We start from the raw sequence: 23,035 nt of genomic DNA on the forward strand, positions 1-23,035 counted from the left end.
AAAAAAAGAAAGAAAGAAAGAAAGAAAGAAAGAAAGAAAGAAAGAAAGAAAGAAAGAAAGAAAGAAAGAAAGAACCACAAACCTCCACAAACCTGCCAGGCAGTGGTGGCACACACCTTTAATCTCAGCACTCAGGCAGAGGCAGAGAGGCAGAGAGGCAGAGAGGCAGAGAGGCAGAGAGGCAGAGAGGCAGAGAGGCAGAGGCAGGTGGATCTCTGAGTTCAGGGAAAGCCTGGTTTACAGAGTGAGCTCCAAGATAGCCAGGGCTACAGAGCTACAGGACAACCAATGCTAAACAAAGAAGAAACCCTGTCTCAAAAAAAAATCGAAAACCAAACCAAAAAAGGGCTGAAGCATTAAAGTCAGCATACAAATTAAATGTACATAGACAAACTTCATTGTTTTTATAAGCAGAGCCTGGAGAAGTATGTATACATACATACATACATACATACATACATGTAAACAAACAGGGGTCTAGAAATGAGACTCAGAGATAAAACACATTCAAAGTATACACAAGATCCTGGGTTTAATCTACATTAACACAAAATAAAACATAAAATGAATATAGAAAAAAGAACATCTTATCTTACTCATCAGTCTGAAGGATGGAAACAAAATGCTTTATGTGAAACTAAGTAAAGTGGAAAAAGGAATCTGTGTTTGTTGCAACATTTGTAAAAGTCCCCTTGAAGATAAAGCCAATCTACTAAGCCACACAGACATCACAGCTGTTCCCTTCTTTATCTCACACCCCAATTCCCAGGAAGAGCGCAGACTTACACTGTAGAGATGAGATGCAATATAAGATATTCAGCAGCCAAACTGTCTCCCAAGAGCGCGTGAGTGAGGAATCCAAGTAGCTCTGCTCTGACTGGAGACAACTCAGACATGAAATTGGACACAACTGCAGAAGGGAGGAATGGCAAATGAGAGTCAGGCCAGCTCTGCACTAGCATCTTACACAAGAGCAGGAAGGAGCACATAGTTCTGGAGACAGCAAATGATGTCAATGTTAGGGCGGGGCAAGATGGCTCAGAGGGTAAAGGCACTTGCCATCAAGTCTGATGACCCACACAGCAGCAGCAGAGGTGAATCTTCCAAGTTCTTCTCTTACCTACACATGTGTGCCCCGACACATGCATAGTCTACTCTTCCCCACAAGTAAATGGGATTGTTTTTAAAAATTAAAAAGTGATATAAACGTGAGAACAAAGACAACGAATACCCTTCATTGTTGTTTAGGTCTCATCTCAGTGACAGGAATTAATAGAAGAGGAAATGGAGCAAAGTCACAGATAGACATGACTAGAAAACTCTGCTGAGCAGGGACTGCAGCCCACGCAGGTGAGGCCCCAACACTTACACTGACAACTTCTGCTCTCCTCCTTGTTAAGGCAAGTGGGTAACAATGGATTGATGTGTTGCAACTTCTGGGCTAAAATCACATGAATTCTTGGCACTAGTGAAGCTGGTGGGCTGTGTACCCTCTGCTCTTCTACCATGTCTGTGCACTCCATGGGGTCCAGCAGTGCCGAGGCATCCCTGGGGAAAGAGGGGCATGTTGTGAAAATAACATGCACTCTATAGACACTCAGAATCCTGCCTGAGGGCTTCTCCATCCTCCAGTGGAGAATATGGTCCCTTACTCTAAAGGGCTTTATCACCCACACCTTCCAGGTCAATGCACAGTGCACTGGGTTTACTCTACTGCCCAAGACCAAGGTGTCTGACTTACTGCCATGAACAGTGCCAGGTACATGACAGAGGATGTCATTCACGAGACCACTTCAAAGCAGATGCTCCTTGCACTCTCAGCACCTAACAACATTGGGATCGTTTTCTCCAAAGTCCACATGTTTAATGTGGAGATCACTCACTTTTATCTTGCGAATGGTCTTTGCTAAATTTTATTCTGATAGGATAAAACATACAAATATACGATCCCTTATTGAAGCAAAAAAAAAAAAAAAAAAGGATAGTGATGAATATACACGTAGCTAGCTATGTATAAATACAGGAGGGACAGCCAGAGACCAGGAAGCTGGTTCCCAGCACGGAGGGACCAAAAGAACTGTGGAATATGCAAAGGCATTCTTGGGCACTTCTGGGATTGCACAGTCCTGCTTCTGTAGGGATACAGAAAGGCTGGGCAGTGAAATGTAACCACACAAATGAACCTGTAATCCTAGCACTCTGCAGGCAGAGGCAGGAGACTGACACAAGTTTGAGGCCAGCCTGATGTACGAAAAAAGAAAACAAAGACATTGGGCACACACAGAGTTTCTAATGATGAGGCTCTTCCTATGGTGGCACTGCTGGCCAATTTTCTAAGTCCCTTCTGTATACACCGTAAAAGAGCAAAGCACACCAAAGGCGACGGGCGGACGATGACAGGGGGAGGAATGAAAAGGAGAGCTCGTGCGGAAGGAGTGTGAACTCGGGGCTTTGTCTTTTTTGAGATATCTTCCTCCATTACGTAGCCCAGGCTGGTCTACAACTCAGTTCTTTCTGACTCAACCTTCTAAGTGCTGAGATTATGTGTGTGCACATCATGCAAAGAAAATTCACAGTTCCTTATAGAAAATATAGAAATACAGTTTCAAATTTTAATATGGGGGGATGCAGGAAGGAGGGAGGAAGGATCCTTATCTATTATCCTACACAAAACTCAACTTCAAATGAATCAAGGAGGAAATACTCTTGAACTTAGGGGCTCAGGAAAAGACTTTCTGTGCAGAGCCCCATAGGAGGCATTGAGACTTGACAAATGGCATCGCAGAAGTTCTGTGAGGTAATACAACTTTGAAGAAGCAGAGAGGATAGAGGACCCGAGAGAACTGAAGGAGTGCCTTCATGGGCTTTATGACCTGGGTTTTTCTTCTGTCTTTCATAGCCTACCCACTAGATGAGCATTTGCTTCCCACTTCCCCCTATGAGACACTACCTCCATATGGAGCAAAAGGACCCAGTGCATGTGATGGGAAGTTCTGCAACTGCGAAGCACACGCTGACTCTCCCTGTGAGTGGATGATCTCAGGTATGAGGACAGAATGCTAACAGTCGCCTCACTCTGTCCATCATTAGGATCCAAAAATGAACCAATCTATTATCAGTTAGTCTTTACTCTTGACTTAAAATCCCTCACCAGAAGAAAATGAAAAACTAGGCAATAATAAGCTAGTACATACAACATCCAAGTTGCTTAATGTAACAGAAAATAAACACTGAAAATCATGAGGTCAGCTTAGGGACCTTGAGTTTGCTCTTGGTGGCCCCTACTAGTTAAGTCTGGGAAAATCTGAGTCTCAAACAATACACCAATCTTGAATGATGTGCACCACCACTCTCTACACCAACAGCAGTAATGACAGGCACATGGGGCATGGGTGGTGGCAACTGGTAAATCTGAAGACAGGAAGGGAAGTTCTTTATAATTATCTGCCACTGTTCTAAAGTTAAATCCAATGAAAAAGTAACCTAGCAACCAGACTCACCTTTCTTCATTATTCAGTATGCTTAGGACAGGGTCCACAGAGAGCACACCGTATAACTCAAGAACATCATTGACTTTGAAGCAATCCCAATCTTCGTAGACCTGATGAGTACACAAAACCAGGTTAACCCTGAATGGCATACCAAGAGCAACCATGTCCTTGCTAGCCAGACAACTCAGTCAGCAAGCATGCGAACACCCACACTCCCACAGGGACTGGCTAAACCAGAGCCCGGTATGTCTACAGGATCTACCTGGCTGGTCTGATACTTCCTGTGTGGCCCACATTGACCTTGGACTCAAAGTAATCCTCAGGCCTCTGCTTCCCAAGCGCTAGGACTGATGGTACAAGACATAAAATCAGTTTAACTTGTTTTTCTTGCACCAGAGTCATGCTACTGTAGCTCAGGCTAGCCTTGGATTCTTTTTTTTTGGGTTTTTCGAGACAGGGTTTTTCTGTGTAGCCCTGGCTGTCCTGGAACTCACTCTGTAGACCAGGCTGGCCTCGAACTCAGAAATCCACCTGCCTCTGCCTCCCGAGTGCTAGGATTAAGGGTGTGCACCATTATCTTCCTATCTCAGCCTCTAAAATGGTGGGGTTATGGGCATGTGATGCCACATTCAATATTTTTTTTAAAAAAACAATCGAGAATCAGGTTTTGAAAAGAAATATAAAACAGCAGAAATAAAACATGAAGTTAGAAATGACATAGAAAGGAAGTAGACATGAATTTAAAAGTTGTTCTGAATCTGACCTTTCCCCTCTTACTTTGTGAAACAGGGTGTGTGCTCTAGTTTTATGTCAACTTGAGACAAGTTAGAATCGTCAGTCAAGACGGAGCCACAAGTGAAAAAATTTCTCAAGACTGGGCTGTAGGCAAGTTTGTAGAACATTTTCTTAATTAGTGATTGATGTAAGAAGGCCCAGCCTATTGTGGGTTGGGCCATCCCTGGGCTGGTGATCCTAGGCTTGATAAGAAGCCTTGAGGAGCAAGGCAGCATCCCTCTGCATCAGCTTCTTGCCTCCAGGTTCCTGCCCCACTTAAGTTCCTATCCCAACTTCCTTTGATGATGAAGTAATGTGAAAGTGTAAGCTAAATAAACCCTTTTCACCCCAACTTGCTTTTGGTCATGGTGTTTCATCAAAGCAGTAATAACCCTGATTAAGTCACAGGGTCTCACTATGTGGCTCAGGCTGGGTTTGAACTCTCTACCCTTCTGCCTCTATCCTGAGCTTGGATTTCAGGCATCGCCACCACACTAAGCTCCAGACTGGTCAATTCTTTAAGAACGTTGTAACCAAAATATGGAGCCCGAAAAGATAGTTACAGCCCAACCACTGGAATGCCAAGTATGTTATTCACAATGCGAAGGAACTTGCAAGTGTGCACAAGGACCCTGAGGTGGTGATACCCCTGAATGATAGAAGTGGGGATCAGTGCCAAAGACAGAGCCTTTTTTGATGGAAATGTGACTATAAAAAAATATGGTCAGAAAGATGCAGTATTGCTGTCTTCAAGATGGAGAAGCCACAAGCTAAGGAATGCAGGCAGCCTCTTAAAGCTAAATGAGGCAAAAGACCAAACCAACCATATCCTGTCCTCCTTACCGTTCTAGAGCCTCTGGAAGTCAGCACAACCTCCAGAGGCCCTGATTTTATACAGTTCTCATGTCAGACTTATGGCTTAAGCCTGTAAAAGAACTTAGTTTGTTGTACATATCTAAATCTAGAATGATTTGTTATTGTGGCAAAAGAAAATGCGGGCAAATGTTGGGGCCTTCCTAGTGCTTTCTGAGATAGTAACATCTGTGAAGAGAGCTAGGAAAGGCTGTACCTTAACGAGGCAGGCAGGACCCTTTTCTCCTGGCAGAGGAAAGTTCAGATCAAATGGGGACGAGAGGTTCAGGGAGTTCAGCTGCTGCCCAGAGGAAGCTTCCGTTTCTAAGCGTTTTGGCTCTCCGCACCAGTGAAGGCCCCCGAGGCCTCCTAGATTAAACAGTATTGCATGCAATCACTTCTAAGCCCAAAGGAAAGAACATTCCAAAAGAGCTTTCCAAGTTTGACATAAATCATGTTTATGAGTTTGAAAATGCCAATGTCCAGTTAATAATATTGTTTGACTTATACCAGAACAAAGATAAGATACACACCTAAAATACTGAATCCCTTCCTTAGGTTAATCTTAATCCTCTTACTATTAGGATCTCAGATGTTAAGTCATGACGCCCAACACATGGAAATACTTTTAAAAGTTAATTTCATCCTATCCAGCTATGACACTTATGAACCAAATCAACGGTCAGGACAATACAATAACCCTAAAGATTCCGTAGTTACCTTAGCAGTAACCAATAACTCTCTAATTGGACTTAAGGCTCACTCAACAAGAGGGAGGTCATGCCTGGTACTAGAAACACAGCTAACTACTCAGTGCTAGTGACATCATGGTCACTGGAAGAGAACCTATAGCCACTAATTTACTGAACAGCATAAACCCTAACAACAATCTCTGAGTTGTCCTTATACCCACAGAAAAGTGCAGTCTCAACCTTCACCTAGGAAATGTCTCTTTGCAACAAATGAGAAAACTGGAGAAAATCACACCCAATCAATCTGTACTTGAGCCTGGCATGGTGGTGCGCCCCTCGAATCCCAGCACTCAGGAAGCACAGGCAGATCTCTGAGTTTGAGGCCAGCCTGGACTACAAAGTCAAAGAATCAGCTGTACTCAAGGAAAGAAATTACAAATTCATCCTGCAATTTTACATTCTTTCCTTTGCTATTTCCGGCCTTGCAAAGTTCAACAGAAATACCATGAAAAAAGAAAGCAAGAAAGGATGTTTTCAGGCAAGTCATTTTTAGGGTAAAGTGTGATTTATAGGCTTCTTATTGTTCAAGAGTCAGGACAACAATTATCAATTATGGAGACAGAAACGGATCTTTTTTTTCCAGATGACTACTTGAGACTGAAAGCACCCATGGGAGCAGCTTCCAAGGAGCACAGATGTTGGCGTTAGCTCAGAGCCTCAGATACTCAAGGTTCTACCACTGAGCTTCAACCCGACCAACACCATCCAGTCATAACAACGATGTGGAATGAGGTCATCGTACCACGCCAGGTCCCAAATCCAGAACAGGCCTAGAAACGAACCTAACGTCAGGAGGGAGCTGAGAGTGCACACTACCTGCTTGCCGGGCACCTGAATGTTGCTCTTTCTGTTTACTGGGCTGTAGGTCCATATCTTCATCATCTTCATAACTCCTCTTGTGCCTACTGGGAGTATAGGAGGTCGAGGGACTGACTCGAGCTTGGTTTGCATTGACATAGGCGTTAAATGAAAGGTTAAGAAGAAAATCACCTTGAACCAAATCATCCTAAATTAGGCTAATTATAGGGTTATGTCACCAATCTAACAATTCAGTTAAGAGGATGTATTTTTTTTTAAAGATTTATTTTTATTTTCTGTTTATGAATGTTTTGCCTAGAAGTATGTTTGTGTACCACATGCATGCATTACCCTTGGAGGCCAGAAGAGGGTGTCAGATTCCTTAGACCTGGAACTGCAGACCATTTTGAGCAGCTATGTGAATACTGGAAACTAAACCTAGGTCCTCTGCAACAGCAGCCAGTGTTCTCAATAGCTGAGTTGTCTCTTTAGCTCCTACAATCTTTTTGAAAGAAGACTAGACTTCCAGTTTTGGTCACTGTCTTAATTTGGGTTTTATTGCCGTGAAGAGACACTGTGACCAAAGCAACAAAGCAAACATTTAATTGGGGATGGCTTACAGTTAGGGGGTTTAGTCCATTATCATCAAGGCAGGAAGCATGACAGTAACCAGGCAGACATGGTACTAGAGAAGGACCTGAGAGTTCTACGTCTTAATCCAAAGGCAGAAGACTATCCCACACTGGGCATAACTTGAGCATGGCAGACCTCAAAGCCTGCCCCAACAGTGACATTCTTCTTCCAACAAGACCACACTACTCCAACTGGGTCATACTTCCTACTTGTGCCATTCCCCATGGACTAAGCATTCAAATACACGAGTCTATGGAGGCCATACCTGTTCAAATCACAGCTATGAAAGTAAGAGGTTTTATTCCGTGCCCCACCTCAACAAAACAACACAGATGAAGCAAATGTCTGTAGGCACAGGGAGGATAAGGTTACGAGCCTTGAATAAGGCTTGTAATAAGGCTTGACATAACCCAAGGAAAAACGCCACATCCTTTTGGTTACAGGAGAACCCTGTAAACTGTAGCAAATATGAAAAGCCTATCTCCTGCTGGATGGAGAAAACAAAGCCTACATAGCTTGGGGTTACAGAAGAAGCTGCAAGGTATAAAAGGCTATCTAGAAGGAAGAGCCAGATGCAGACAGAGGATAGCAGCTCAAGCTCTGTCATTCCTGCCTGCCTAGCAGAGAACTGCACATGCAAGCACACATGAGCTAGAAGAACATCCCAGGCATTTCAGAGCTAAACACAGCCCATTTTATTATTTAGGGGCCACTCCTTGGGGAACAGGAGTAATTAAATATAATCTTGATAAATTTTTAGACCACTCCTTGATAAGAACAACCCGATCCAACATACCAACTGCCAAAACCAAATTTAACCCTTCTGAAGACAGGAAATTCAATTTTCTACTACAATGTTGTTTTTCAGCAGTTAATAAAACAGTTAAGTGAAGAAACAGAAAAACTGACCTATTATCAGATTTTTAAAAAAATCAATACAAACAAACCCTGAGATAACACTCTGGAATTAGTGGGCAGGTAACTCACAATAATAAAGGACAGAGCTAGAGATGTGGCTCAGTTGGTAGAATGGTTGCCTAGCATGCAGGGAGCCCCGAGTAAATCCCTGGCAGCATAAACCGGGTGTGGCGGCATATGCCTGTAATCCCAGCGCTCTGGAGGTGGAGGTAGGATGATCAGAAAGTCAAGCCAACCTCAAACCCAGCCTAGGCTAGGCTACACTGTCTCAAAAACAGAAAGAGGATGAGGAAAGAACTGAGGAGTACTCACAGAGAAAGAGAAATACTGAAAGAACCAGATGGACAACTAGATCTGAAAATAAAAGATGGAAAACAAGGGAAGCAACAAAACCCCACACTATCTCTGCTGACTCTGCCAGACACACATGTGGGGGTGGGGGTCAATAGATTAGGGATGGAGAAAAGAAACTCAGTGAAACTGAACACAGGTCAACACTAATCATTCAACTAAAGCAAAACGAGGGGGGAAACAAGGAGGGGAAACTCAAAGCAGGAGATTGCCCAGCCTGCCTTAGAAGGGCTTGTGCTCAACTTCTAGCAACAGGATTAAAAAAAACAAGCAAGAAACTAGAAAGCAAAAAATGAGCACAGCTTAGGCTCTCAAAAGAAAAGATCAACTCGTGTTATAATTATGTGTGACATTCCAAAACAGGGCTGGGCAGACAGCTCAGTCAATACCGTGCTTGCCTCCCAAGAGCCTGCATTAGCAAACAACAAATCCCAGCGGGGCACACATGCACTCACACAGTTCAGTCTGTGTTTTACAAACTGAGATTGGGACAGAAAAAAATACTTAAAAGAAATGATTAAAACTGTTTCTGAAAAATATCCACAACTAGAAGGTTCAACAAAACCCAATTAAGGAAAGTACATTTTAAAAGAAAAGGGCAGGGGACACTCCTAAACCCAGGGACACCATAGTAAAAGGTTGAAAGCAAAAGAGAGAATATTTTAGAGGTAGCAAGAAGAGTACAAAAAGCATCTTATATAAGAGGAATAAGAGTGATAGCTAACCTTTCACCAAAGAAGAATGGAGGCAGAGACAATGGCACTGCATCATTACCACACGAGCAAAGAGGAATGTATGCCAATCACGGACTCTACATCTAGTGAAAATGTCATTCAAAAATGAAGCTGAAGGCTGGTGAGATGGCTCAGTGGGTAAGAGCACCCAATTGTTCTTCCGAAGGTCCGGAGTTCAAATCCCAGCAACCACATGGTGGCGGTGGCTCATAATCATCTGTAACAAGATCTGACTCCCTTCTGGAGTGTCTGAAGACAGCTATGGTGTACTTACATATAATGAATAAATAAATCTTTAAAAAAAAAAAAAAGAAGAAGAAGCTGAAAAGACTTTCAGTTGAACTTTCATGAAGGAATTCAACACGCTAAGACCTATTCTTTTAAAAGGGGGGGAGGGAGGCATCTAAGGGAAGTCATTTCACATAAACATAGAGAACAAAGAGAACTGGAGATAGTGAATGTGTTCACAAGTATAAATGATGTGGGTTCTCCCTCAGTTTCTGGAGAAAACAGTGACAGTCAAAACACACGGGCCAAAGTGATAACTCAGCAGTCAAGAGAGCCAGAGTCTAGTTCCTGGGACTCACAACCACCGGCAACAGCAGGTCCAGGGTAGCCAATGACTTCTTTAGATACATCTTAAAGGAAACAAACAAACATATAGATAAACTGATTGACTGGTTTAAAATAGAGCTAGAAAGATAGCTGGCTCAGTGGTTAACAGCACTGGCTTCAAAAGGGCCTTGGTTCTATCCCCAGCACCCAGAGAGAGGGCAGTAACAGTTTTAAACTCCAGTTCCAGGGGAGCTAATACTCTCCTCTGGCCTCCAAGGGCCTCAGACATACCCTTGGTACACAGGCATACATTCAGTCAACAACAACAACAACATACACATAAACAAATAGATAAATACAAATAACACAGGTTCTCTCTATAGTTTACATACAAATGAAATACATGATACCAATAACACAAAGAGAGGGAGGGAGACTATAGAACAACAGTGCTGCGACAACCAGAGATCAAAGAGATCACACGGAAGAACAGAACCAATGCAGTGGTTAGAGGGGAATTTGTTGCTCTAAAGTTAGAGTGGAATTTATTTATTTTAACTGCCAATACAAGAAAATCTGAAATCAGTACCCAAGTGTCTCACTCAAAAACCCAGAAATACCATACTCAAAATAGGTCAGGGCAGAGTGCTTACCTAGCATGCAAAAGGAGCTGGGTTTAAACCTCAGCTCTGTAAAGAGGAAAAGGTAGAAAAGCTAAACCCAGCCAAAGTCAAATTAAAGGAAGGAAGCAGAGGTCAGTAGACAGGGCACCTGACAAACTCCTGGCAACAGATCAGGGCAGGGAAAACAAAGCAGCCTCACCAAGGATGAAAGCAAGCAAGCTAGAGAACCCCCACACTAAAGGAGATGGACAAGGGCTAAAGGTCCAAGTCTGGCTAGGCTGGGAGTCATCCCAGCGTCTGGAGGAGGATCCAGACCTGAAGCTGTATCAGCGCTATCAGACCTCACATAAAACACAACCACCAACAAAAAACCAAACCAAACCAGCCACCTCCCAAAACTCAAGTTTTAACTAAATGACTGAAACAAGTGTTTAAAGACTCAGTTGACTTGAGCTGGAGAGATGGCTCAGTGGTTAAGAACACTGGCTGCTGTTCCAGAGGACCTGGGTTTAATTCCCAGAACCCACATGGCAGTTCACATCTGTTTGTAACTCCAGTTCTAGGGTTTCTGACACCTTCACACAGACAGGCATGCAGGCAAAACACCAATCCACATAAAAATTATAAATTATATTAAAAATATTCTAATTTGAAACTACTTATTTATTATTGTGATAATATTTAACTAACTATAAATCTATCTCAACCAATTTTAACAGTATTTCACAACAGGGATATATCATAATTTAGGTATTGTTCTGTGATTAATGTGTCTTATTAAATACATGTATATGAATACATTTTTTTTCCCCAGCTAATGTCGCCAAGGTAAAAAGAATACAAATCTAAAATCTGATTTTTGATCCTTTAAATTAAAAAAGAAAGAAAGAAAGAAAGAAAGAAAGAAAGAAAGAAAGAAAGAAAGAAAGAAAAAAAAAAGCATCATGCAGCAAATAGTGAGGTTCAGATAAGGATATCTCTTTGACCCATGAAGACTCCCCAGGCACGGGGACGCAGTAGAAGGTCTGTCTTTCCAAAGTGGTAGACCTTGGAGAGCTCAAGTCAAGTTCTTGTTGAGGCTGTAATATACAGAAACATATTTTTAAATTATTGTTAAAAAATACATTTTCACATTATAAAATCATAATAAATGTTACCTCATGTTAATGTAAAAATAAGCAATTAATTAAGTAAAGAAGTATCTCCTTATGTAGCTCTGGCTAAAATGAAACTTGTGATTCCCCTGCCTCAGACTCCCAAATATCGGGAAGCATTATAAGGGACGTGCTGTCACCATGACACACTCTGCTTCCAAAACTACCCTCTTTTCTTTCTTTTTTTTTTTTTGAGGGCGTGGTGGTGGGGGTAGTGTGTGTGTGTATGTGTGTGTGAGTGAGAGAGACCTTGTAGCTCTAACATTTGGCAATCCTCCTGCATCAGCCTCCCAAATTCTGGGATTATGATAAGCCACTCCATTCAGCCTTCTAACTTCCAGTTTTACCACCTTTACTTCCTTCTGTGCACTCGGGGAAGAGGGGTATGTATGTGCATGCCAAGGCTTACATATGGAAGTGCAAGGACACCCTTCCAGAGCTGGTACTCTCCTTCTACCAAGTGGGTCTCAGGGACTGAACTCAGGGTCATCGGGCTTGGCAGTAATTGCTCTTATCCACAGAATCACCTCATCAATCCCCAAGCTACCATTAAAAAAACAATAAAGCCCTGCAGTGTGGCACATGCCTTTAACCTAGGATGTGGGATGCAGGGGTGGGTGGATCACTAACTTTGAAGCCAGCCTGGTCTACAGAGTGAGTTCCAGGATAGCCAGGGCTACACAGAGAAACCCTGTCTCAAAAAACCAAACCAACCAACCAACCAACCAAACCAGTCCCTCATGTTAACAGACACACACACATAAAAATCACCAACTTCATTACATCATTTTCATATATGTAACATATACTTTACTCATACTTAAGCTGGAAATTGATTTTTTGTTTTGTTTTTGAAACAAGGTCTGATGTATACCAGGCTGGCCTCAAACTCTATGTACTGAGGATGACCTTGAACGTCTGATCCACTTCCCAAGTGCTGAGACTGAACCCAGTGCTTCACGCATGCCAGGCAAGCATGGTATATTCCCCATCTTCAAACTATATTTGTATTTATCTTCCCCTGGGGCAAGGTCCCTTTCATTGGATTGGGGCTTTCATTTAAGATTTGCTTGGTTTTGCTTTTCTGAGATAGGGTTTCTCTGTGTAGTCCTGCCTGTACTGAAATTCGCTTTGTAGACTAGGCTGGCCTCTAATTCTGTCTGGCTCTGCCATCCAAGTGCTGAGATTAAAGGCATATACCACCACCACCCAGCTCTAGAATCATATCTATCTATCTATCTATCTATCTATCTATCTATCTATCTATCTATCTATCTATCTATCTATCTATCTAACTATGGCAGACACACAAACTCTCTCTGAGCCTGTGGCAATGTTATGCCAAGATTACCAACTTGTAATTCATGCTACTGTACACAGAGGAGGAAACAAATAGTAATATGATCATCAATACATTGTAACTTCTTAAAGAAGCACTGATAAAGTCAATCCATTAACTTGGTATCACATTCATCTTACTGAAACATTCTAAAAGGAAAAGAGACAAGACAAAGAGTCAGAAGCGTGTGTGAGATTAGGGAGAGCCATTGCTAAGTGAGCCACTACTCTAAAATCACTGTCAGGAGTTACACTGTAGCTTCCTAGTTAAAGCTGGTGTTCAGTTCCACGAACCCACTGAACTAGAGTACTTCCTTCAACTAGGAATGGTTCTTCTGAATTGTATAATTGAAGCTAGTATTAATCTGGTTATCAATCAACTCTCAGGAAATTTGAGTAAGAGAAAAAAAAAAGGTAAAAGCTCCAAATAAGATGATGGAGGTTCTAAGTCCATAAAGCAGAGAGCTAGGCATTCATACTAACCTTCATACTTTCAGCAAAGGTCTCACCTTCATACCAACCTACCTGGTTAACCCCCACCTATAATTCTTATTTTCTTTCCAAAAATGGACAATTAAAGTTTGTGTTTCAACAGAAAACATGTGAAAAGCACACAAAGCAAATGACAGGAGACATTACCAGCTATCTGGTCTATTTAGACTTGCTAATGGTCTTTTTACTGTTAAAATAAAAATAAGCTGTTTACAGGCCCAGCTAAGATACCTCATGCTTCACAGGCATCAAAGTGAAGTCTTTTTCTCCTATTATCAGAAAAGCAATGCATGGAAAGGAACAGAAGGCAGATTTACAAATGCTGTCTTGTAAAGCTCAGCCTCCACACTGTCCCGTGGGGCCTAGCATTCATGGAATCCTATACGCAGTAGAGTGGCCACCCCTTTCGCAGCTACATGACATTTCCCTATCACTAACGCACACAAGAATGTTTTCATTATTTCCTCCTGCCAATGAAAACTTTGTTTTAAAATCCATATGTAAAGTCAAGCGTGATAGTAAAACACGTGTAATCCCAACAACTGGTCGGTAAAAGCAGGACAGATACAAGTTCCCATCAGGCCAGTCAGGCTACACAGTGAGGCCCTCACTCCAAAAGGGCAGATTCTCAAGTCGGAGGAAGTGGTCAATGGTAGCTCCTTTATCTCTGATACCCACTCACTCCCAGCAACCTTCCCTGGAAAACCAGAGTGGGGTTTAAGTGTATTTGACCGAAGGAGTGATAAGGTAGTTCAGCCAGCAAAGGTACTTCCTGTCAATCCTGATGGCCTCCAGTTAAGCCATGGGATCCACAGGAAAGTCCTCAGGCCTCCTGGTGCATGCCTTCTGCTTTACAAAACAAGCAAGCAAATGTTTATCTAGTTGAGAAAGTGCTAAGTCTAAGTCTAAGCTAAGTTTTCACTGTTGTTTAAAGAAACAATCACTGAGCCAGGTTTGGTGGCGCACGCCTTTGATCCCAGTGCTCGGGAGGCAGAGGCAGGCAGATTTCTGAGTTTGAGGCCAGCCTGGTTTACAAAGTGAGTTCCAGGACAGCCAGGGCTACACAGAGAAACCCTGTCTCGAAAACAAAAAACCACACACACACACACACACACACACACACACACACACACACACAAAACAGCCTCAGATACCATAAAGGATACATACCCCACATTCTGCTACATCTCTGTATTTTCCAAAATGAAGAACCTATGACCAAAATGAAGAACAAAGAAGTATTGTATAAATGTGATTAATATTACAAATTACAGATAGCATGGTTCAAGGAGAAAGCAATACATACTCGTGCTTTTGTGTTCTGGTTAACTGTTTCATAAACTCCCATGTAAAACTCAGGGTCAAACATATCCTGAATCATGCAACGAAACTTGACAAAGCTGTTGGGCTTCAGATAATGAAGGGGGACTTCATTCAGTGATGGTACCTTCGGAGAAAACAGGCAAGCAAATCAGCAAAGCTGTTGTCTGGAACATTTTAAAATGTTAAGCAGACACATCTTCAAAACTGAGCCCTATGCAGCTGTGTGCGCTCACTGCTCAACGTAACATCTGCTGGGGAGGAAGAACTCTCCTCTGAATTCTTCCAAGCTCGTGTGACAACACTTGACTCTAGCATGACGCCTTTCCTTCTAAAAGCATCCATAGTATGTGTAATACCTCCCTGACTGCCTTCTTTTGGTTCAGTTTTGTTTTCTTGTTTTTGTTTTGTTTTCTTTCTTTAAAGATTTATGTATGTACATGTATATGTACATGAATACTCCATGTGCCAGAGAGGACATTAGATCTCATCATAGATGGTTGTGAATAGCCAGGTAGTTGTTGGACATTTAACTTAAGACCTCTGAAAGAGCAGCCAGTGTTCTTAACAACTGAGCCATTTCTCCAGCCCCCTTGTTTGCTTTCTTTTGAGACAGTATCACTTTGTAGTTCAGCATGGTTGAAATGCACTAGTAGCCCAGGCTAGCCCCAAATTCACCCCAATCCTCCCATGTCGGCCTCCTAAGCCCCCATATTGATCAACTGTCATAGGGACTGCTGAACCCTTGCAGCCAACAGAAAAGCATATGCTTTGATGAGTTCCTCTGAACATTCACACATGCCAATTCGGAAGGAACAAAACAAAGGTGACAACCACTCTTAGAATCACAATTTACTCTGCAGAACAGTCATTTGCTGCCATCTAGAGGCATAACACAGAAGCATCAGACCAAAGCCCCTTTATTTTCACAGACCAAAGTCTGTATGCACTCACTTCTCTACTTCTAGTCACGTGGTCTACCCTGCTGAGAGAAACTATAGCCAGCCAACTCACACAACAGCAGTAAGCTCACCCATTTAGGAGCATTATTTTCCTTCAGCTTTTCCTTGAAGTATTCAATAACTTTCTTCTCCCAGTCAGGATTAACTCCATTTTGTGCTGAAAGAGAAATATGGTCATCAAAGCACAACATAGTCCAACAGATTGTGTTCAGGTCAGCAATACGTAAGCTGAATAGTTAATACAAGTAAATGTGCAGCTGGGACACTCACAGTTATTCAAGGGGTTTCCCTGCTGGGCCCTGGGCACCACAAACCCAGGCTGCTGGGCACTGGGCTCTGAAACCCAGGCTGCTAACCACTGAGAGCCAACACCTGTGGGACAGTATGTGGTTCACCTAAACAGAGCAGCAAAAGCTCAGTATATACAGCACTTAGCTCAAAGTACTTTTACATATAGTAATATACCATGAAATGTAAAGTGGAGACTTTAAACCTCATCTGTTTATTTGTTTAGCGTGTATGTGCACACACATGGGCAAGGAGGCCAGAGAACAACTTGCAGGAGTTGGTTCTTGGGGTCTAACTCAGGTCAGTCATCAGGCCTGTCAGAAGAATCAGAAGTTCAGGGTTCTTCAGCTATATAGGAGCCTGGGCTACATGAGCCATCTCAAACAAAATAAATACAAAACAGAAAAAAAAAGTTTAAACTATAATTCTGTCCTTCAACACCAATTATACTGCTATGTAAGAGATGGTCTAGCCTTCTAGTGCTACATATAGAGACAGTATGTCTGTCACTCTCTTATCAGAGAGGCTCATCACCCAAGTGGCAGCCAGTTCTCCACTACACATATAGTATTATCTTGCCCTCACAATGAAGAAACAACATGCAGGGGAAACTTACAGGAGATGGAAAGGAAGACCAAAGAGGGAGTAACCCACAGAACAGATTCTTGTGGACTGAACCCCCAGCTTACATGCCTACAAGCCTTCGTGTTTATCACATGGCTGCTTTAAGTAGATGGCGAATAAGGGGAATGTGTTTCTAACTGTGATATAGCTGAACCTGTCGGAAACACTCACAAAAATCCTGCTTTAGCAGAACGTCCAAACATTTTTCCCTTAGCTAGACCAAGCTTGAGCACTATAGTTAAACCCACAGGATCCACATGGTGGAAGGAGAGAACTGATTCCCACATGTGCACTACCTGCATTTATATGCATTAATTAATTAATTCAATTTTTTTAAATGAATAACAAAACAAGCCTTGGTGCCATACTTCATGTTTTGGTCTTAGATCTACAACCAACTGAATTAGTTTCTATGTTAAGTATGAGGTTTAGGTTGAGATTTCTATTTTTTGCATATAAATGTTTAGGCATGCTTCAAAGAACATCCTTCACCATTGGATTATCCTGTGTTCTTTGATTAAAAAATAAATAAAAGAAGAAGGAAAAAAAAAGTTAAGAGTAACAGCAATAGCCCCTGGAAAGATTTTGCTAAGGAAGACGTAACCACACAGAAGGAATAAACAGGATGGGTCCACTTAGTATGGGAACTAAACCAGGCCAGTTCATAAAGACATTATGGGGGAGGCTGGAGGGAAGGCAAGTTGATTAGTTTGTGATTATGGTACAAGGAATGCCCTGGAGGGGCTTCCTTCCCATAACTAAGCCAAAAACTAGTAACCTTAAAACAAGGAAATAATCAAGGAGGGTTCACTGTGGAAAGAAGACGGAGAAGAAAATGTGTGAAGATCTAAGGGTCAAGGTAAGGTAGGAGGCACCTGAGTTCCAGAGTAGCCCAGACCACACACTAGGAACCCATGACAAACCAAGTGTGAATGATAGGAAAATAGTTCAATTTGTTGGTTATTGGAGCAGGGGTATATGTTCATATGTGTGTATGTGCATGTGCGTGTGTGCACTTGCGTTCGTGCACAATGAACAAAGAACAACCTAGGATATTGTTAGGAACTGTCCACTGATTTTTTGGAAAGGATCTCTCCCTGACCTGGCACTTGCCAAGTAGGCAGGCTGGCTAGCCAACCAACTACAGAGATTTGCCTATTTCCACCTCCCTAGTGCTGGGATCAAGGGCACGCACCTCCCGCTGAGCTTTTATATGTAAATTCTGGGGACTGAACTCAGGTTAACATGCTTGCAAGCCATGAAGTTTACTAACTGAACTGTTTCCCAGTTTGACAGCCTGACTCTTTCAAGCTCAGAAAAGATAAGGAATTAGATTTGTTCTTAGAACCTCCAGATGGGAATGCAAATCCTGCGGACAACTTGATTTTTACTCCAGTGATACACGTCACACTTCTGGCCTCTAGAGCTGTAAAGTAATGAATCTATATTGTTTCAAGCCATTGTGTGGTGTAAGTTACGGCTGGAACGGGAAGTTACATAAATTACTGAAAATATGTACCCAGTCTTCTGGTTTACCTGTCCACAGTGGTATTACCTCCTTATTCCTGGTAGGGTAATTCGTCTTCTTTTTTCTTTGCTAGCCTAGCTTAGAGGTTTATCAGTTTTGCTTTTGATAAAAGATTAAGAATTTAGAAGCCGCTGCTAGGCATGGTGGCACATGCCTTTAATCCCAGCACTTGGGAGGTAGAGGCAGGCGGATTTCTGAGTTCAAGGCCAGCCTGGTCTACAGAGTGAGTTCCAGGACAGCCAGGGTTATACAGAGAAACCCTGTCTTGAAAAACCAAAAAAAAAAAAAAATTTAGTTCAATAGTTCAATCCTCAATTACACCCCCTCCACATACACACAAATCTCTAATCACACTCAAAGAAAAAGCAAAGCGGGGGCTGCACACGTAGTTCAGTTGGTGGTGTCTATCTGCACAAACTAGGTGCAGTGGCGCATGCCTACACCCAGGAGATGGAGGCAGGAGGATGGGAATGTTCAAGCTCATGGCCACTGAGCAGAGATGAATGCTCCAAAGGATCAGAGTTCAGTCCCTTGAGGAGGAAGAGAGCCCAGGGCCAGAAGCTGCTCTGACCACCACATGCACACTGCCTGCAATGCGCAGTAACTTCCTGCAGCGTAATAGAAAGTTGTTAGAAAGTTTAAGACACCTTCACATACGAGTGAGCTTCAAGGTGGTCTGTAGTACATGACTGTCAAGTGCTTCACTGCTTTGCTGTTTTCTTTTTCTTTTTTCTTTTTGTTTTTTCCGAGACAGAGTTTCTCTGTATAGCACTGGCTGTCCTGGAACTCTCTTTGTAGAGGAGGCTGGCCTCGAACTCAGAAATCTCACTGCCTCTGCCTCCCGAGTGCTGGGATTAAAGGCTTGTGCCACCACTGCCCGGCTAGAGGATGTTCTTACATTTCCATTTTTGTGTAGCTGGGAATAATTTTAAGTTTCATAGGGACTTCTTTTTGATCTACTGTGTTTATAAGTGTTCTACAAGTCTGAATTTTTCTGTCATCTTTCGGATTTCCGATCCTCTCTTATTACAGACAGAACACACACAATGACTTCCCTTCTCTGAAGTCTGCTGATACTTGTTCATAACTCTGAATAATTTATCTTGGCCCAGGTTCCACATGTGCTTGGACAGTGCATGTTCTGGGGCAGGGAGGTGAACATACTAAATGAGCCTGTGTGGCTGGGACTCAGAGATCTACTAATTATCCAATCACTTGAAGCAGCAAGTCCTGCAGCTATGGCTGCACACTTGCCCCATACTTCAGCTTGTTGTGTCTGCAGGCGGGTTGAAGCTCTGCAGTTGGTGCATGCATGTCATACCTTCTTATGAAAAGACCTACTGCAGAGCCATGTGTATCTTCCTTTCTTCTCGGGACAGCTTTAAAAACTATTTTAAAACTTGGGGCTGTCCAAGCAATAGTGAGTACACCTTTAATCCCAGGACTCGGGAGGCAAAGGCAGGTGGATCCATCTACAGGTTGAAGGCTAGCCTGGTCTACAGAATAAGTTCCAACCAAGAAACCCTATCTCAAAAAACAAACAAGCAATCAACACACACAATATTACATCATTCTCTCCATCCATCACCCATGTCCTGTTACCCCCCTCAGTCAACTCTCTTTCAAATTTATGACTTTTTATTCTCTAACTATCATTGTTTATATGTGTTTATGTGTGTCAATAGGTACATAAATACAATCTATTGAGTCCATTTACTGTTGCTTATAGGTATTATTTTTGAGGCTGACCATCTGTGATTGGTGTAGAGAAAATCTCTTGTGTACTGAATGGATTCAACACCTGTCAGTTAAAGCTGATTGACCTGTAACTGAGGCAGGAAATAGAAGATGGACAGAGAGGATTCTGGGAGAGAGCCAGGAGCAGGAGGATTGGCCCAGGAACATAGAGGAGGTCAGAAGCACGGGAGCTGAGCAGAAGTAACCAGCCATGTGGCAGAATTTAAGATCAGAATAAATGAGATACTAAGTTATGATCGAATTGGGGAACAGCCAAAGCTTATAACCAAGGCATTTGTAAATATATTTGAGTCTCAGAGTCATTATTCTTGAAGCCTGGGGCCAGGACAAAATATCTGACTTTTACAGCTTGGGGAAAAGGACATTCTCCCTTGCTTAGCAGTGCAAACAGAGCCTTCTTAAAGAGTATGACAGATTCCCAAAATGCCTATGTTTCAGTATTTAGGAAAACTCAATGAAAATCCGATGTATCATTATGCTCTTTTCCCATAAGGAATGTGTAGGAAAAGAAAAACAGAAAGTCCTGAAACCACAAGTTCCTTACCATGAACCTCCTTCCCCAAATAAACCACACTACTGATTCACCTTTAGGAGTTTGAGGATAGTTCCAAATTTTCCCCGATGGATTACAGATTAATCTGTGTAAATTAGTGTTTGTGGAATACTAAAGTGGGGTTTAAAGAAAAATAACTTTGAACATGTCTATCAAATACCAAGAAAAAACAGACAGAATAATCTACTAATCAACATATGCAGATAGAAAAGCAATAAAAACTAAGGGCAAGCATCAAGGAATGGAAAATGAAAACACCAACACAAATGACTAATATTAAAACACAAATTCCTGGGTGGGGCAGTTCACATTCATAATCCTAGTACCTAGGAGATAAAAGGCAGAAGCAAAAGGAGTTCAAAGCCAGCCTGGGCTACCTAAGACTAGAAAGGGTTGGGGGTAAGGGGAGACAAGATGGGGAGGGGGAGAGCGAGAGGAAGAGACGAAGAGAGAGGGAGAGGGGTAGGGAGAGAATGAAAATAAGACAAAATTTCTAGGAAGCCATTCAAGAGGGAAAAAACTCCAAGCAAAATCATAGGTGTTGGGGACATGGCTCTGGTGGAGGGCTACTTGCCTAACATTCATGAAGTCCTGGGTTTGATTCCCAGTGTTTCATAAAACAAGGAATGGTGGTACACACCTTTAATCATAGCACTAGGCAGAGGGAGGAGGATCAAATTCAAGGCCACCCTTGGCTGTTAATAAGATCAAGGCCAGTTTGTACCACATAATACTCAGTCTCAAAGAACAAACACACGTCAGGCAGTGGTGGCGCACGCCTTTAATCCCAGCACGAAGGAGGCAGAGGCAGGCAGATCTCTGAGTTTGAGGCCAGCCTAGTCTACAGAGTGAGTTCCAGGACAACCAGGGTTATACAGAGAAACCCTGTCTCAAAACAACAACAAAACAAACAAANAAACAAACAAACAAAAAACCTCAAGCATAGTATTGGCAAAAGAACAGATTTATGGAACAAAATAAATAGCCTATAAGCTTATCAACATTGATGTAGCCACCTGAACTTTCAAAGGAACAAAAGCAATATAGCAATGTTCAATAAACAATGGAGAAAGAACTGCACGAAACAGTATCAGAACAAATGAGTAACCCTGCAAATTACCTCCAATCTGTCACAAAATCAACTTAAAATCGATCACAGAAGTAAACAAGCAAAAGCAACATTATAAAACTCAGAGTATCACACAGAAGAAAACCCACATGTTTGGCTAAAAATGTTTAAATAAAATATCAAAGACACACTTCACAAAAGAAAATAATAAGCTAGACTTAACTACTTTTCTGTTACATGAAGGAAACTGTCAAAAAAAAAAAAAAAAAAAAAAAAAAAAAAAAAAAAAAAAAAAAGGAAACACAAACAGACAAAACACATACACACACCCCATTACAGAGGGGTGAAAATACAGACAGAATACTAACCACACTACATGCAGATGAGAAAGTGTCCAAACTGATCTTTAAAGAAAACAAATCCTGGCCATTGGTGATGGCTTACACCTTTAATTGTATCATTAGGAGACGAGGAAGGAACTCTGTGAGTTCCAGAATAACCAGTGCCACACAGAGAAACCCTGTGTAAAACCAAACCCAAAAAAACATAAGGAAAAGCAAACCAAACCTAACAAGCCAAAAAGGCAACCCTGGGATGCAAATCAGCCCAGAGTGCTCTGCCTTGGCAGTAAGAGTTGTTAACACAGCAGTTTCCATTCACTGCTGCTGGAGAGCAGAACCCAGTCTGTCAGTCTGCCACCAAGCTAAATATATTCCTATCACACTACCCTAGCAATGCATACTATGGACTCTGGATAACATGTGAATGCCTATTTGTTTAAAAAATATATACAGTTGGGGCAGGGCCTTGTGAACAGAAGTCATAGGACAACTTTTTAAATAATCATTCATGTTATTTTATATGGAAATGTGATACCCGAATATACATATACATACCATGTGGGAGCTGACAGAGGTCAGAAGAGGGAACCCATGGATCTGGTTACAGTTACAGTTCCCATGTAAAAAAAAAAAAAAAAAAAAAAACAGTTCCCATGTAGTTACTGTGACTCTAGTCGGGTCCAGAGGACAACTCTGTACTCTTCCACCTTTAGACATGGGTTAGCAAGCACACTGAGACACCTCAACTCGATAAGGATTTCCTAACTGTGACAAATATACTTCTCTGGGATGAAACATTACCATTTGGAGGAAGTGGAGATGTTACATAAAAAATCTTTACCTTTCACTCAATTTTCCTGTGAACGTAAAAAAGAATTCTAAATAAATTGCTCAAAAAACAAATGTAAGAGCAACAAAATTAAAATTAAAATTGAGAGTCTCAAATGATTGTAAAAGCAAACAGGGTTTAGAATAATAGTGTGCTAGGTTATAAACAATAATAGTTGATGTTTGGCTGCCTCTTCCCAAAATGCTGGAGACAGCATCTAGGTCTCAAACGCGGTGAGCATATGCTCCATATGAAGCTACTGCCTTCCTTCAGTCCCAACCCTCTCTCACCCAAGCTT

The 23,035-nt window shown here is 42.0% G+C and overlaps 1 protein-coding gene across 1 annotated transcript in view; it reads right to left on the reverse strand.

Annotated features, from left to right (window-relative positions):
* The window catches only part of Mcmbp (minichromosome maintenance complex binding protein), a 43,619-nt gene that overhangs the window by 12,059 nt on the left and 8,525 nt on the right, over positions 1-23,035 (reverse strand). The window contains exons 2-10 of the mRNA XM_021196534.2: positions 15,819-15,904; positions 14,772-14,912; positions 14,636-14,677; positions 11,459-11,560; positions 6,686-6,830; positions 5,335-5,486; positions 3,501-3,601; positions 1,370-1,548; positions 787-910 (exon numbers count right to left, since the gene is read on the reverse strand). Of these exons, the coding sequence (XP_021052193.1) occupies positions 787-910; positions 1,370-1,548; positions 3,501-3,601; positions 5,335-5,486; positions 6,686-6,830; positions 11,459-11,560; positions 14,636-14,677; positions 14,772-14,912; positions 15,819-15,904 (1,072 nt within the window). The remainder of the gene's footprint in view (positions 1-786; positions 911-1,369; positions 1,549-3,500; positions 3,602-5,334; positions 5,487-6,685; positions 6,831-11,458; positions 11,561-14,635; positions 14,678-14,771; positions 14,913-15,818; positions 15,905-23,035) is intronic.

The sequence above is a fragment of the Mus pahari genome, chromosome 1 (genome assembly GCF_900095145.1).
Source record: "Mus pahari chromosome 1, PAHARI_EIJ_v1.1, whole genome shotgun sequence".
In the NCBI taxonomy this organism is placed as follows: Eukaryota; Metazoa; Chordata; class Mammalia; order Rodentia; family Muridae; genus Mus; species Mus pahari.